This window comes from Drosophila arizonae, chromosome 2 (genome assembly GCF_054131065.1).
Source record: "Drosophila arizonae isolate 15081-1271.41 chromosome 2, UAZ_ARI_1.0, whole genome shotgun sequence".
NCBI lineage: Eukaryota > Metazoa > Arthropoda > Insecta > Diptera > Drosophilidae > Drosophila > Drosophila arizonae.
Window position 1 is genome coordinate 18,156,863 of NC_142922.1, and position 17,087 is coordinate 18,173,949.

A 17,087-nucleotide genomic window follows, 5' to 3' on the forward strand; every position below is an offset into this window, starting at 1 on the left:
GCATTTTGCTGCCGCGAAGGATTAAGCCATCAAAGAAAGGGACTTCAAGCTAAAATATCTTTAAGAGAGTTTTGCCAATAAATAATAAGACTCACATATGCGCAGCTTTGGGCTGTGACATAAAAAGCTTCTATGCCACTTGATTGCGGTTGCACAACCACCCAAACACCCACCCACACTGCCAGCCAGCTAGCGTGCACAAAGCCACTCGCATAAAAAATGATGTTATATGCATGACCCTAAATTAATCTAGCGAAACCTTTTCCCTTTGCAACGAAAGCCCCAACTCTGCTCTGCCCCGGATACATCAAAGCCACTGAAGTATGACAGAAACGAAGCTATTTGAATATCCACGTAAATGTCATATGCGAACAAATTAAATTTGGCTTATGACCAGCTCAGGAACAGAGTCGAACAGAGTGAGAGAGAACAATGAGAGAGAGGGAGAGACAGAAGTCAGCCACAAAATGGGAAAATTTGCTGCAGCTTTTTATGTCGAGATCGTAAAGAAGTGGTCCTTGGCCATTTGGATATATCATAATTTTAAATATGTCTTTTCCTTTTTTTTTTTTTTTTTGTGTGACATAAAATGGTTCATTACGGTTTTCAAGTACCTAAATAAAATACAGATTAGGTAAATATTATATCTGATCTATGAAAGGTACTACATCAGAGAATTTCCTTCTACGTTTTCAACCCACGATTTCGTATAAGACAACTTTTATCCTTAGAGAACTTATATATATTTTATATTTTTATTTTTCATTTCTTTTTTTTTTTTTTTATTTCCATAAGATTTTCAAGCAGCTAAAAAAGAAGTGTTGAAAACTAGCTGCGCAATATGTCGCTTGCAGCGAATCGAAATTATGCAAAACAAAAGTAAGAAATAGAATTTCATTTGAAATTCAAAATTCTTGACGCAACAAGACGTTGGCAGACTGTCGCAATGGGAGACTCATTCGCATGCAGTTGGCGTACCGCAAAGTGGATATTGATATTTTGTTCTTAAATTTTGTTATGTGGACACGCTTCAGCACCCAGCCACAGCCTCAATCCCCGCCCCAGCCACTGCTCAAATACGTACATATATTTATATATTCCATATAAGCAAAACAGAAGTTTACAATTTGCACAGTCGAGCGACATTTTTGCCAAGTTGTGCAAATTTAACGCGACATTGTGCGAGTGCCTGGCCTACCACCGGACTGCCCTACCCGCCCTTCTGCCCTTGCCCTTGCCCTTGCTTTCTGCTTTTTCTCTTTTTTAACGGGGGCGTGGGCGTGGCTGTGTCCGCCCTGGGTCCCTGGGTCTTGTCAAGCCCATTGATATGCATGTCGTGTGCCAGAGCAGAGGCCGCCGCTTAACTTTGACAGACCAAACCAAATAACCCGCCCTCGCGCCCCACTCCGCAGCTTTTCCAAAATTTTGCCATAAATTTCGCAACGTTTTCGACACATTCGAGAAGTTTTTTCTAGCAACCACTTGAATTATTCAATTGTCACAAATTTATTCTAATACAGCGTGAAATTTATGAGTGACAAATTGAATTTGAAAATTGAGTAATATTTTTCTTCAACGTGAAAGAAGAAAACTTGAAAAAAAGAACTAATATACAATAAATATTTTTTTTTAATGCAACTAAGATTATTATACATATGTACATTTATTATAAAAATATATTATTATTTTTTGTTTATTATTTTATTTATTTTATTATTTTTTAGTATTAATTCAACAAAGTTTTTTTATTTTATATGTATATAAAAATATAATATAATTTTCAGTAATATTCTAGAAATATTTCTCTGCTTATATTAAAGACTCGTTCTACTTTATTCATTCAACTGCACGAATGTTTTTGATTGATGATTCTTTTCTGACCAACGCCTGCCTGGGCAGCAACAAAAAGAAATCACATAGTTCGGCCCATGTCAGAGTGATTCGATATGGATTGGTTTGGCCGCAGGACATTTGTGTAATAGTAGTAACATATCAGACTAGCTTAAGGATATGCGCGTGTTTTATATTGTTTCAAATGGACCACAACACTAAACACTCCATAAATAAAACCATTAGAGGCGCCGTTATGTGTGGGAAAGTAAATGAAATAATATTCAAGTGAAGCAATTTTTTGTTTATCATTTTTATGTGCGCCCTGAGTATGTGGGCGTGTGCGGCAGTGTGTGTGTGTGTGTGTGCGTGTGTGTTTGACATACGCAATCATATAAATCTTAATGTTTATAAATCACGTCGTATTGTTATGCCCCAGGGTCACTTTTTTACGATAAAGAAAACTTAAGGGAAACTACATTAAATTGTGGATCTTGAGTTATCTAGAAATGGATCAAAAATCAAGTAGAGCTACTTTACAAGAATAGACATACTGAGAACTCTTATAGACTAGTCCATAAGATGGAATTGACAGCAAAGTGGCATATCGTTAAGATTTTGAGAACTATTCAACAAATATGAACCAAAAGAAAAATATTTCTTCTGCTTAAAGTGAGAATTTTAGGTCGATTTCTCAAGAGATTGTTCTGTGGCATTTTTAATATGCAAATAATTTGATGGCCAAATGGCAGCCAACTGTGACCCAAGCCAACTGTGACAATGCCCAACGCCCTCTGCAAAAGAAACATGCGAAATCTATTCAAGAGTCAAGTTGACAACAATGCGACGAGGCCTACCGTGGCACTTGCCATGCCAAGAAGAAAGAACAGGATGTGACCATGGCATCTGGTCCTGGATCTGAATCTCTCCCCGTCGCCTTGCCATTTGAATATGACACACAGATGACAGCTGCTCCAGCTACGGCTCGGTTTGGTTTCGTACTGTTCCCGGCTCTGGGGTTGCCGCTGATGATGCATGCCCATTGTGCGCATTTGACGTTTGGTTTATTAATCAGTTTGGCCTGCGGCCAGGCCAGGCCAGGGCAGGGCAGGGCAGAGCAGAGCAGGGCCAGGGCCAAGCTCAACCAAACGCCGTCGCAATTTTCTACAAATGAATAATTTTTGTGCAACACACACAAAAAAATAAAATAAAAGGCAAAGTCAAAGAGCAGCCGCCGGAGAAGGACTGGCCACAATGCTCAGTTTATATTTTTGTGGCGCAGCTCGCATTTTAATTTCTCACAAAAGAAAAATAAAGTCAAACAAATGTCAGTCGCGTGTTAATCAACTGTAAATAAATGGCGCAAAGATTAGAGAGAAATGCAAAAAAAGGCCCGTTAACGAGGCAGCACATGGAGTAGACTAGCAGATGTCCTGTAATGCAGGCTGAATTGAGACAGGCTCAAGCTCGATTCTTTTCCTTCGACAAGTTTGAACCTTTTCAATAGACCATTCCATTTAATGGTTAATTTCTTCTTAGATATTTAATAGTCTATATAATTCATTTAATTTATAATATTAAATTTTGCCATTATATATATTTAATACAATTTTTTATTATTATTTAAAATTTTTATTATAAATACTCTCGTCTTCTTCGCTGTGAAAACCTTTTCTTATCACTTTTTAACCCTTAACCCTAAAGGTCTATTACCTACAGGGTATATAAATCACATATTATGAAAAAACAAAACCTGCGACAGTCCTGAAAAAAAACGTACGCAAAACAAATAAAAAATGGGGTGTGATGCAGGTTAAAAAAAATAAAATAAAAAACCCAAACAAATCTGAAAAAAATCGGATTCAAGAATACACTTAATGGTTTTTTAAATGTTTTTTAAATGCGCGTGAAAAATCTGTCACTCGAAAAGCAAAAAAAGAAAAAATAGAAACTCGCCAAACTTCAAAAGCTTAAAGTTGCCGCAACATTTCCTGTTTTTCGGGGATATCCCATGCAAATTAGCTATAGAAAAAGTTCTTATCATGAATCCAAGGCGCATTGTTATTGCTTGACACCCACTAAATCCGCAGCCCAGCCCGAACTCGAGTGCCCAATGCAGCAGAGGCGAAGCCATAGCCATGGCCACACCCAGCAACGCCTACAATAAATAAATAAATGCTCAGACAGTGTCCTTTTCGAGGCGTTGCCCTGGGGGCAGGAGATGGGAGCGTGGGGGCTGCTTGCTGGTGTTGATGATACTATTATCTTATATCGCGGCCGGGTTGATGGCAAGGACTCGCAGGCTGTCAGTGGCCGCGGCCAAGCACTTCAATAGTCCTTTTACAATTCATAGATATACGCACTTAGATAGTCGGCTGGAAAAAATCGTTTTATTGGCTTTCGAGGTCCTTTTTGTCGCCTCAGCCGCCCACCAACAACAGCAACAAGGATACATAAACCGCAAATAAGTTTAACATTGTACAACATTTACATTCCGGCAAGTGGCAGAGGTTTCTCTTTCGTTATTGTATTTGCTGTGATTTGTGTGGCTTTGTGGCGGGCAGCGCTTGAATTTTAAAATGCCCAGCACAGTGGGGCACATCGAGAAAATTATAAGCAAATTCGTTGAATATATTTGTTGTGTTGCTGAGATGAGTGGGTTATAAAAGAAAATGATGCAACGCCCTTTTCGGAAATAGTTGATTATAGACTCATTTAGACGCAGCTCTAATATTACGTTTATATGAAAAAGTTAATACATATTATTTATATACAGTGAGTAACATTGATATTCGTTGTTTTTATTTTTTTTTATTTTCAACTTCAACTTTAAACGCCTATAAAACATAAAATTAATTGAAATTAAAAAAGTGTAAATGCTAAATTGTAGATTAAAAAATAACCTTTCTGAATCAATATATTTGACATAACCAACAAAGACTATACAAAAACCGGGAAAAAGTTGAAAAATAAAATAACCGAATATCAAAAACAAAATATGTATATAGCAGCTGTCATTTGACTAGCTTTAGTTTTTATAAAATTCTGTATTACAGTATGACAACTTCAGACACACGTTTTCAATAAACACCCAGTATACACTGATATTTGCTTCCCTTACACCTTTGGTGATTTTATTTATTTATGTATTTATTTTATTTATTTATTTATTTTTATTTATTTATTTATTTCTATTTTTTTTTCTCAAGTACTCAAAGTGCTTTATCTGTCAATTAAATACAATTTATAGAAAACTACAAATTTTAAATTTAAATAATTTCAGCTGTTTTAATTCGCACTCTAAACGTCCAGTCTTGCTCCACTGTGCCACCTCTGAGCAGCTGTCAAGTAAAAGGGGTGCAAATGATGCAATTTGTAAAATTGCGTGTTCTTTCTTGAGCCCCTGGGCGAAGTATAGGCATGGCCATAAGACGACACAATGCTATCTAATCTTATTTGATATTATTTTTGCGTTAAACTTGCATTTCAGCGCGCTTTTAAGACGGACGGACGTCTGGGGCGCCATTGTTCGGGCGAACGGAAATCTAACAAATTGCCTTTAAAATAACGAGTCATGTCTTTAAAGTTGAAAACAAGCGTTTTTAATGACATTTAACAGGAAATGCCAGCAAACGCATCAATCATTTGTCAGCCATAAAAATTCGCTACACATGAGCATTAAATTATAAAAAAAAAATAAAAAAATAAAATAAAAAAATTTGAAAAATCCTGAAAAAGCGAAAGAGAGGGAGAGAGAGAGAGAGAGAAAAAAAGAAAAAATCCTAATGGTTCTTTGTAAAAATGACCTTGTAAGTTATGAGGCACGGCGGGGCGCCCTTTTAGCCAAAAAGCCACGAGTCGAGGTTCAACAACGGTCACTCCGGAGAGTTTGGCACAAGCCAGAGCCAGCATCCACTTGTGGCTCAGTGGTTGAGGGCGGTGGGTGGCGTGGGCTCAATTGGTTCGCCAACCGCCTACGCCTGCTGTGTGCGAGAGAGAAAGAGAGAGGGAGAGAGGGAGAGGGAGACAAGTGCGTGCGCGCTCATATGTGAACATTTATTGGAAAACATTATTATTTATGACTTTTTGAATGACATCGCTTGAACTTTTTCAAGCAATAAAGTCCAGGCACAATAACAACGGATATTGCGGCGGGACTTCAATTTTTTATATCCGTTATTTAAAATTGCATTTTTTATAGAGAATTGCAAGTTTCTATTTTAATTTTGATTTATGAAGATATTCATTAGAAATTAGGCATGTACGATAATGTATATAAGGAAGAGGCCGATACATTACTTGTTTATCATTTATCATTTCAGTACATCTAATATATTCCGTGTAATTTGTTTGATTTTCCTTCTCTCAACATAAGTAAACCAAATCCAAAAGGAAAACAAATTTGTGTCTTAAGCCTAAAACTCAATCTAAAATGAAAATCTTTATACACGCGCACTAAACAACCTCACAGCCTTACAGCCTCGATATCAACACGCTGAAGGGTTATATCCCAGCCTCCGCGGCAGTCAAGAGTTTCTTCGCCATGTGAAGGCCGTAACATATATGCGCACGCTTTAAGATCTTATCAAATAACCATGAAAACAAAAATGATTATTTTAAGTAATTGCCGGCTATTGTTAACGAAAAAGGGAACCTTTTCTTAAGGCGGGCATTGCTGGCCTTCATTTAAACTAAAACTGTGACTTTTCCTTTTATTTACTGTAAGTGGGAAGCTCGCTTCTTATTTACTGCTGCCATATAGACGAGCAGAAAAAAGAGGGAAGCTATTGTGTATGTATGAGTGAGATATGTACATGCTCCAGGCGCATGACCCATTCCTGAACCCACACAAAACACAGCCAGCTTTGGATACGAAGGATACACGAACTCTCGCACTCCGACTAAACTAATGCCATCCTCGTCTAACCTCGTATCGCTGTGTGGGTGAGTCAAAGTGTAGATAGCTGCCTGCCATAGGACGACAACGAAGTGAACGATGTCGACTCCCCATACATATAGAGTGTCCTAAGGTGGAGCAGAAGCCATGACTGCGGCCATGACAGCGATAATGTATACAAGCCAAGCGGAAGACGGGTATAGCTATACAGTGGGAAGTGGGATGGAGAGAGAGAGGGAGGGAGGGAGCAACATTTGTAGGGTTGCCGTTGCTACGGTCCCACCCACCCGGACCAGACCCAACCAAATGCTTGCTGTTGTCTGCAGCCTTCTCTCTCTCTCTCTCACACTCGCGCACTCACTCACTCACTTTCTCTTCTTATTGCCTGCTCCTGCTTTGTGGGTATTAAGTTTTGAGCTTAATACTAAAGATAAACGTCTCTTACTAACAGCACTTATCGAGTTACTACTTGGGGGACTTAGCTTTGTTAACTGAATTTTCTTAGTAAGTAATAATTATAAAAAGAATGAAAAATCAGAATGTTACCCTTTTTTACGGTTTTCTATTTACTTTTACTTTTAACTTTTGCAATAAAAATTCTCTTTTTATTAGAAATATATAATTAATAATTTTTTATGTATATCTTACGCTTCAAGAATATATGTTTAAAAGGCTTTACAGCTTTCGACAATTTATTAACTGTTTCTTTCAAATTACTAAATCATCAACAAAATCCCTCTTAAAATCCTCTTATGGGAAATTACTATTTTCAATAAATGGAAAAGTCAATCTCAATTAGACGATCTGTTTAAATTAATATTAACAACTAAAAAGTTATGTAAAAATAACCGTATAAAAAGCAATCTATTAAAATTATGATATTTAAATTTATATTCAACTTCAATCAAAATGCTAAAGATCGTAATTAAATTACAAGTATCAGTTTAATATACAAGTAAATATTGAGTGATAACTAAGATGTTGCTCGCAATTATTATTATCTTAGTTGGTAATAGATGATTTATTACAGTGTAAATATGATCAGTAAAATTTATGATTATCATATGACAGCTTTTGTAGGCTGGGACAGGCATTTTATGGGTATTTATTAAAAATCTAATTTTTATGTATTTATCAATTATGAATTTCATTCGTATTCCTAAGACCAACTTTACCTCTATATACTTACAGTATGTGTATAAAAACTGCAGCCTGAAATCTGTGCGTATGCAATGAGAGTTCCAATCTTTAAGCCCAACAAATTCACAAGGGACAATTTTTTATGACGCACTTTGTTAAACGACATGATGTGGTATGCGTAAGGTTTGCGCAAGGGTGGGGGGTAGCTGGGAAATGCCGGCGTCATAGCCAAACATGATGTGGTTCTTCTTTTTTTTTTTTTTTTGTAGCAACCCCAGCTAGATTGTGTTCTTATCGAGCTAACAACTTTAAGCATTGACCGTGGGGACGTGGGTTTGTTGTTTTTTAGCTGCTTGTTGACTGGACGGACATCAGAAACACTTTTGTTTTATCGTGAACGATGATACATCAGCCATCAAGTTGATTAACTCACATGGAATGTGCCAAAGTGCCGAAAATCAAATTAAATTGCCTTGATGCGAGTGTTTGTGACATATCGAAGTGGGTTATGAGGGAGTTTTGTTATGGGATGCTGCTACTCCGTTTGATTTATGCATTGCAAATCGATAGTTTGTGTTGGTCCTTAGGGCAAAGGGATAAGTGTCACATGCACAAACATGATGGGATGATGCACATCACATATGATAATTTGATGAAATGCGTAACAAGTTGACACTAGGCGGCTTAGGACTGCTTGGTCTTTAGATACTTCTGGTGCTTTAGCTCGAGGAACTTAAAGACAGACTCGATGGCTGCAGAGGAGGTCCATTCGTGTTCCGGATGTCCAGCCGATACACAAGTTAAATTCTTTTCCTTATCACCATGTGTTAGATCCGTATCGAGTGGCTCAGTGCTGGAGACCCAATTGCAGGTTACATCCAGAAAGTATTTTTGACAACTAGCGGGCGGATGGCCCACGGTGCCATCGGTTAGCGCAATGGCAAATACTTTTTCTTTAAAGAACTTTGTAAACTTTTCCGCCTGCCACAAATACAGTATTACTATAAAGTCTATTTGGAATACCTATTCACTTACCAAAGCCTTACACACGGAGCCGCCGAAGCTGTGGGCCACTATGGCCACACTCTCGGGCTGCGACGGCATGATGATATGCTCCCATACGTAAGCGGCATGACTCATTGAATTCTCTAAGCCTTTGATAGGCGTGCGCTTGCCATTTATAATACGTGTGGTGTCATTCGTATTCGTTACGAGTATATCATAACCCAGCTTCTGTGCGCGTTGTATATATGGCAGCTGTGTGCCGTGTTCCAGAGAGTTGTTTATAATTAATCTAGTAGAAAAAAAAAGAACACAAATATTAGTCATATCACAAACGAGCAACAGTGAGAAAGAAACAGTCAGTCAGGCAAATAGACCTATGGTTATATATAGCACCTACCTTCTTGCCCATTGACCGGCCAGCACATATCCGCTGCCATGGATGAGCACAAGCAGCTTCTTCGACTGGGCCAGAGGTTGCGGCTGTGTGAATACGAATGTGGAACGCTCAATGGGCTCTCCAATGGGTATATAGGTTCTCTTTAATCCATTTTTCTCCAGTAGCTCATATACAATATCGGGAATCTGATTGGCTAGTTGCTCGTAATGCTCTTGATTTAGAGCCGGATTGTCACTGATCTTAAATTCATAAGGCAGATCACCGGGCTTTCCGCTAGCTGCATCAATTTTGCGGAGCTCGCCAGCTGCATAACCATAAGTGTAAATGAATGTCTGACATCAACTGTAATTATTTGCATAATCACCTTCATTGAATGCGTATCCAAATTCCCGCAAACGTGCAATTGCTTCTTGACTGCTGTTTGTACATGGCTCAGACATGGTCCTGCTGTGACGACTATGAATAGCGGCTATGGTAATAGATTTGATGTATTTAAAGCGCCGCCACATACTTAATGTAAAGTATGTTACTTACTTAATAAAAATTTAGATTTATTCGCCAAAAGACCGGCGCAGTTGACAGCATCGATACTAATTTCAGCTGTTTACAACCTGGCATCTGTGTGGCGGCATATCGATAAGTTAAGCAGTTCTTTTTCATCGACAAGGTCCATTCCGGCGCCAATATTAAATTATATTTTCTTTATTTTCGTAAACCTTAACGGCATAGTAGCTAATTTCATTTATACATTTTCAACATTTTTTTAATGCTTATATTTTCACCGAATTTATGATTTTTTAAATATAAAATTTTATTTCTCTGTAACTTTTCCAACGGCACTTCTGTAGCTAAGAGACAATATCGCCACCCTGGAATTAAATATTTGTTTATAATAATAAAATAAATAATTTTTTAACAGATGCAACATACCTTTGTAACTAATATACTCGTTCTAAAGAGTATAAAAGCATATGGATGCTTATCGCGAACGGAAAATTCGATTTTTCCAATTTAGTTCAAATGAACCTTTTATTGAACTACTTTTAAAATTCATTACATCAGCTATTCCACAAGATAACAAATTTGGCCTAACACCGTTCATTTCCTCAAATTTATGCCGTAGACGGTAAATGTTTAAAGATTTAAGCTCTTATATTTATGATTTTTATATATGTTTTAAATCTTTTTGCTAACTACAAACAGATTTGAATCGCATTCAATACTCGTTGCAGTCCAACTATCGAAAGCAAACAAGCAATCAGCTGTTTTGTTTCGTTGGCAGTAATCGATATGTCATCGTTAGCGGAATCCAAACAACAGAAACGGACACATCGCCTCAATTTGTTGATTGCATCCACTGCCAGTTCGCTGCCACGCTGCCAAAATTCAAAGTTATAAATGCAAAAAACGGCGTACGCATTCAGGGATTTGGAAAACTCGCCACGCACCATGCTAATGCGTGACTGGCGTACCGCCCTGCGTACGCCAAGCTATCGAATTGGCAATCGCTCGGTCCGGTTTAATTATCACTTTGCATTGCTTGTGTTTTGTGCTGTGGTTCTAGTATTGCTCTTTATATACGCGCACCAAGGTAGTCGCAGCTCCTCCGATGGATACTGGCTGCGCTCCCAATATGCTAGTGAAGCCACCTCTGTGCTCGCGATACCCTACAACTCAACGTATCCATTGACGCAGCCTCTGAGTGTGCAAGGCGGCGTTATCAGCTATCGGATTGCTATGATAGCAGATCTAGATACCAGCTCGAAAGTTGTTAAGGGCGATGGCAGCACGACGTGGCGAAGCTACCTAAAGAAGGGCTATCTCACGTATCTACCAAAGAAGCATGAGCTACAAATTAACTGGGATGCTGGAGCACCCACAGCCTTGGAGTCCTCGTTTGCGCTGAAAGGACGTGGCATGGAGCTCTCCGAGCTAGTCACATTTAATGGAAAGCTGCTGAGTTTCGATGACCGAACTGGGCTTATTTACGAACTAACCAATGAAAAAGCTATACCCTGGGTAATACTGCTCGACGGTAATGGCCACAACGCCAAAGGCTTCAAATCAGAGTGGGCAACGGTAAAGCAGCACACTCTGTATGTGGGCTCCATGGGCAAAGAGTGGACAACTAGTATGGGTGACTACGAAAACAATAATCCCATGTATGTCAAGGCTATCAGCATGACAGGCGAAGTGCGATCCTTAAACTGGGTGGAAAACTATAAGAAACTGCGTCTAGAATCTCTTCAGATAAGCTGGCCCGGCTACATGATACATGAGAGCTGCGTCTGGTCAGAGGTTCATCAGCGCTGGTATTTTCTGCCACGTCGCTGCTCCAAGGAAAAGTGAGTTTTGTGCACGAATACTCTTTAGCATTTAATAAATGCTTTCTGGTCCGTAGATATAATGAAACCATGGACGAGCACATGGGCTGCAACATTCTAATCTCTGCGGACGAGCACTTTAATGTTATAGAGACAGTCAAGTTGGATGCTGCCAATACGGCGCCTACTCACGGTTTTTCCAGCTTCAAATTTCTGCCCAACACACAGGATTCCATAATCGTAGCACTCAAATCGGAGGAGCTCAATGGCAAAACATCCACCTTTGTGACGGCCTTCAGCGTGGAGGGCAAAACATTATTGCCAGAGACACGTGTCGAGACGGACTATAAATACGAGGGCTTTGAGTTTATATAGCAAAGCGTCGCTGCTGTAATATTTCGTGTATATAGTGTATTATCCGGTATATATATATATATATATATATATATATATATATATATATGTTTATGTATATATATGTTAGCTTCAAGTTTACATATAGCTTAAATATTAAGTTATGTCAGTTAGGAGATGCTCTTAGACAAATGCCATAAATTATGCTGTTAAAAATACTCTGTTTACAATGTGAGAAGGGTTTATTAGCTTGGAGCAGTGTCTGTCCGCTTATTTAGTATTTCGTTAGACAAAATTGCAAATTTTGTTTATTCTTAAATATAATTCTTGTTAATCACTGACGTGGCGCGAAGCTAAGGTGCCTAAATTACTAGCATAGAAAAAATCTCATTTATTATTATTTTTCAACAATTTTTATTGTCTTGTAAAGATACCATTTTATTTCTAATTGGTGTAGATATTGCGATGTCTTGAAGACTTTGACAAGGTTTCAAATTTCAATTAAAAAGGAAAAACTTTTTGTTAAATAGGTTTTTATAACTTCTTAAAAAAAATTAAATTTATCTATAGGTATAAGAGTTCTTAAACGGAGAAATATCTTATAAAATAATGTCTTAAAGACATTTACATCACAGAACATTCTTAATTAATCTTAAATAATTAAGTTAAACCACTATTAATGTATTTTAATAGATCGATCGCTCCTAGACTAGTGACAAGTATAGATAATATATTAGGCATGACCGTTTTACGTAAACAGAGTATTGTGCAGTCGGTGTGCATGCGACTGCAAAATTATCTTTTTTGTTTTGTCATGAATTTGGAATCTTGTAATTTATACGTAGCGAAAGCCAATTTATAATTTATTTGAATACAATACGTACAAAACATATACAAAAACAAAAACTATCACACTATTACGATCTAGCTATATTCTTTACACTAATTACTGATTCTAGACCTGCCACAACCAAATCTTCATTGTCGATGCGCCCTTCGCTGGCACGCACCTCCAAGCGATTGGCATTATGATTGACATTCCATAGTTTGGGCAAAAATTTGGGCTGCATGGTGTGTAAGAAGTGTTCCCGCCACAAACGCTCCAGCTCGACGAGACCACCGAGCTTATCGCGATATACCTGGACGACCTTCTTGCCGTGCTGGCAGTAATCCTCGTTGGCCACACGGCAATCCAATTTGGCGGCCTTCTGCAATAGCTCTGGGGTTATCTCAGTGACATCTGTATAGTAATCCAAAATGGTCTTCTGCAACTGTGCAACCTTTTGGCTGGGCATACGATCGCTCTGCATCAACAGAGCCTTCCCAGCTAACTTCACGTTTCTGAAAAGGATTACGCATTAGAGTGGCAAGCGGATGGCAATGATCGATACCAACCTGAGCTGCTGATCATCATGGTACTTGGAGACGCCCTCGCCATGGCCGAATGGTGCCTCGCAGGTCATTGCGAGTTTATTACGTATCTTGTTGTCCGATATATTGCTCAATTGGTGGCAGCTGGGACAGAGCAGGAGTATGTCGTGGGATGTGTGTGATTTCATAACAACCGGAAAATGTTTGCGATATTCGCGTGGCACGACATTCTTTCGTATATAGGCATCTCGACGGCCGCATACAACGCATTGATTCTCCTTGGGCGTCTGATAGTAGCGGCCGACGTCTCCTACAGCTCGACCTGCCGGCTCAAAATTCAAGCGCACTGTGAACGGCTGCTCGCTGACCTGAGTGCCTAGATTCTGGTTCAAATACCAAGAGGCCTTGCGACGATCAATAGTGCAGAGCAGCTCGCCATCGGGCGCCTCCAGCACGCAATTGTCATAGAAGGCCTTGGACTGAGTGCCCAGATTGCGAATTTGCTGCTGTTGCGGCTGCTGCTGCTGCGACTGTTGATGCTTCTTGTTGCGCTTGTGCTTAGACTTGCTTGTTAGTGGATGTGTGGGAGTGCCTGTCGATAGGGTCTTGCCGAGGCCAGAGACAAAGCCTTTAGTAAAATCTACATCTAGAAATGGCTCAAGTTTTGGGCGCAACTGCTCGAATTTCGGAGCACGCCAGTCCCAAAAGGTACGTGGTTCCAGATCTTTGGATAACTTCTGAAAAATAGCAACAGCGGCCAGTGCATCATTGGCCGCATAATTAAGCTGTGCGGAATCCAGCTGTGGAGCCTCCCAGTTGGAGCAGGCGAGACGCCAATTCTTGTCGAGCGCAGTATTGAGATGAGTTTGTGATAGCTTGCCGAGGCCTTCGGCCTGGTGCCCGGCCATGACAGCCATGTAGCGCAAATCAAAGGTGCTGGCAACGCCAACACCATAATCATGTGATAGCTTCATAGCGTCGTCTTGTGGTGCGACGCCTACCTTAAGCACGGCATCATCCTCGAGCAATTCACGCAAATCCTTGGGTATTTGCTTCATGCAGCACAAGCGAAATAGGGCGCAGAGGCCCTTGTGGGAGCTCAGCTGCAGCAAAGCAACAGGTCGACGTGTGCCGCCTACAGTAATCCATTCACAATCAAAGCCAATCACTTTAAATGACTCGCAATGGCTGCAGATATGTGGAGGCATATTTTCATATAATATTATTTCAATTTACGGTTACTTACCTCTTAAGTTCATTTAGAATGCGCTGTGACTCGTTAACCGAGCTGATAACTTCAATGCGTTTATGCTGTAGCTGAAAGGGACTGCGTCCCAATACGCCCCAAATCGATTGCCTGTGCCGCACGAGCACATAGGCCAGGCCCAGACTAGCGGCGAGCAGGGCCCAGCGCTTGGTGTTGGTGTTAACGGTTTGGTTGCTCATGGCTAAGTCGAACTCGAAAAGTGTTGATGAAATTACCAAATATATCGAAATTACAATAAACTACGCCCCCGATTGACCGATAAAGAATGTAAACGCAGCCTACTCGCCGTGCCGCCCAAAAAAAATTTAAATGATATATAGAATTGTTTCATAAGGAGCCACGATTTTGCGTCGCATGCTTTGATGCGAAATATTTTTTGAAATCAAAGTTTAACTAGAGTACTTCGGTACTCTATTATGTCACGAACTGAACTTATACATTTTCCTATGTAGCTTAAGCAATCGATAACAGTTTGTTTTTCTGTTCACTTGGTATGCATTGTTTGTTCACATTCGAGCAGATTGGCAGCCTTTTTAACAGTCACTGTTAACCGACAGCGCGGCCAGCTGTTAATTAATTTATAATATTGTGCGAGCCTTAATCAAATGATTGTGTATGAAAAACTGTATATAACCATAATTAATAACAACTATTAGTCTCGGTAAACTCAATTAGTCATGATAAGTTAAGAAATGTATTTTCGCAGCCGTAGCTGCATGCTTCCAAAAACACTGCTGTCCAGTTGAAAAATCGATTTTTCCAGCGCAATCAAAAAAAGAAAGGTAACATAGTTCAATAACGGTACTTTGTGACGCTTTGTATCTAACATTTAAAATGTTTGCAGAATGTGTCATTGAATCGAAAAGTAGTTTAGTTTAATTAAGAAAGCGGCATAATGCCAGAGAACTTGGAATTGCATCAATTTGAGGACGGAACGCGAGCGGGAGATATATCAAATCAATGGATGGAACAGATAAAAACGCGCGTAAATTGCCCGTATTTGGGAATAATACTTGCTACGCTCTCTTCGCTATTCTTCTCGCTGTGCTCGGTGATTGTCAAGGGCCTGGTCGATGTCAATCCCATGGAATTGGCTTCGTTCCGCTTTGTGGGCGTTCTTCTGCCCACCATCCCAATACTCATCTATACCAAGCAGCCAGTATTCCCGGAGGGCAAACGTGTCATCCTCCTGCTGCGCTGCTTCATGGGCACCACGGGCCTGATGCTCAGCTTCTATGCGTTTCGGCACATGCCCCTGGCCGATGCCAGCGTCATCATCTTCTCCACACCTGTGTTCGTTGCGATCTTCGCAAGGGCCTTCCTCAAGGAGCCGTGCACCCTCTTCAATGTACTGACCATCAATATGACGCTCCTTGGCGTGGTGCTAATCACTCGGCCACCGTTGGTCTTCGGCGAGGCGACGCCGGATCTGGACAGTGAAAAGTATTCGGATAAAACATATGATATCTGGGGACCAGTTGCTGCCATATCCTCGACGCTGTTCGGTGCCAATGTCTATATATTGCTGCGCGCTCTGAAGAATCTTCACTTCTCTGTGATTATGACGAACTTTGGAGCGATTGCTCTCGTATACACTCTGATTGTGTGCGGCGCGATTGGCGCCGTCTGCTGGCCAAGCTGTGGACGGGATCGCTGGCTCGTCGTCGTCTTGGGCATCTTCAGTTTCTTGGGCCAGATCCTGTTGACGCTCTCGCTGCAGGTGGAGCAGGCCGGTCCAGTGGCCATTGCACGCTGTGCCGATATCGTGTTCGCCTTCATCTGGCAAATCCTCTTCTTTGGCGAGGCGCCCAACGGGTATTCCCTGTGCGGCGCCCTGATGGTCGTCAGCTCCGTGATTTTGACGGCAATGAAGAAATGGGCGATGACCTTGCCACGAGAATCGTCTCTGCGTAAGCGCTTGCGTCTCATACTGATGGAGTAGACCAAAATAGTTGCTGTAGTTGTAGTGGTTCATGGAATGCTTTAGTTATTTTAGTGGTTTCTCAAATCGTTTCAAATCAAACTCGCATTTGGGCATCGGGGAACAATGCTCAACCAACTACGATACGAATAACTAATTCATATACACGACTTAGACTTTGGATTATTGATAGAGCTCAGCTTAGAACTTAAAGAAATAGACGCATTATATAAATATCCACATCCTTTACATTCATATACATATATAGGCATAAAGTTTTGAAGTTCGAGCGTGATACTCATACCATCAACAAATATTCATACATACATATGACTATGATATATATATACATAAAACTAATGGTTTAGTTTAGCCGAATTCATTGAGTTGTTGTTTTGTACATTGTTATACATGCTTATACTAAAGTATTTCGACAAAATCTTATTAATAAATACTAATTTAAAAAGTCCGCTAAACGGAGTTTTGATTTCTAGTCGTTGTAGCTTCTTGAGATTTCCCATAGAGGGCGCTACCGTAGCAGCTACGGCAACAGCTGTGCGAGTTTCGATACTTGCCTATTC

At 40.0% G+C, this 17,087-nt stretch overlaps 4 protein-coding genes across 5 annotated transcripts; 2 read left to right on the forward strand and 2 right to left on the reverse strand.

The window, feature by feature from the left end:
- Positions 1-7,652: 7,652 nt before the first annotated feature.
- Positions 7,653-9,961, reverse strand: LOC108609229 (FAM172 family protein homolog CG10038). Of its 2 annotated transcripts, XM_018000970.2 has the most exons (5): positions 9,804-9,961; positions 9,634-9,738; positions 9,270-9,573; positions 8,903-9,161; positions 7,653-8,848 (listed from the first exon to the last, which is right to left on the reverse strand). In XM_018000970.2, the coding sequence occupies exons 2-5, from the start codon at positions 9,707-9,709 to the stop codon at positions 8,552-8,554; spliced, it is 936 nt and encodes a 311-aa protein (XP_017856459.1). In that variant the 5' UTR covers positions 9,710-9,738; positions 9,804-9,961; the 3' UTR covers positions 7,653-8,551. The 2 variants fall into 2 exon arrangements, with proteins under 2 accessions (XP_017856459.1, XP_089318623.1); XM_089462497.1 differs by lacking the exon at positions 9,804-9,961 and having other exon boundaries at positions 9,634-9,778.
- Positions 9,962-10,030: 69 nt separating this feature from the next.
- LOC108609199 (apyrase) lies at positions 10,031-12,853 on the forward strand. Its single transcript, XM_089462496.1, has 3 exons — positions 10,031-10,395; positions 10,473-11,614; positions 11,671-12,853. Exons 2-3 carry the CDS (start codon positions 10,668-10,670, stop codon positions 11,966-11,968), a joined length of 1,245 nt encoding a protein of 414 aa, XP_089318622.1. The 5' UTR covers positions 10,031-10,395; positions 10,473-10,667; the 3' UTR covers positions 11,969-12,853.
- Exd2 (Exonuclease 3'-5' domain-containing 2) lies at positions 12,782-15,071 on the reverse strand. Its single transcript, XM_018019308.2, has 3 exons — positions 14,565-15,071; positions 13,343-14,506; positions 12,782-13,288 (listed from the first exon to the last, which is right to left on the reverse strand). The coding sequence occupies exons 1-3, from the start codon at positions 14,762-14,764 to the stop codon at positions 12,865-12,867; spliced, it is 1,788 nt and encodes a 595-aa protein (XP_017874797.1). The 5' UTR covers positions 14,765-15,071; the 3' UTR covers positions 12,782-12,864.
- A 37-nt stretch (positions 15,072-15,108) lies between these two features.
- On the forward strand, positions 15,109-16,975 carry LOC108621789 (solute carrier family 35 member G1). Its single transcript, XM_018019313.2, has 2 exons — positions 15,109-15,367; positions 15,430-16,975. Exon 2 carries the CDS (start codon positions 15,481-15,483, stop codon positions 16,525-16,527), a length of 1,047 nt encoding a protein of 348 aa, XP_017874802.1. The 5' UTR covers positions 15,109-15,367; positions 15,430-15,480; the 3' UTR covers positions 16,528-16,975.
- Positions 16,976-17,087: the final 112 nt, after the last annotated feature.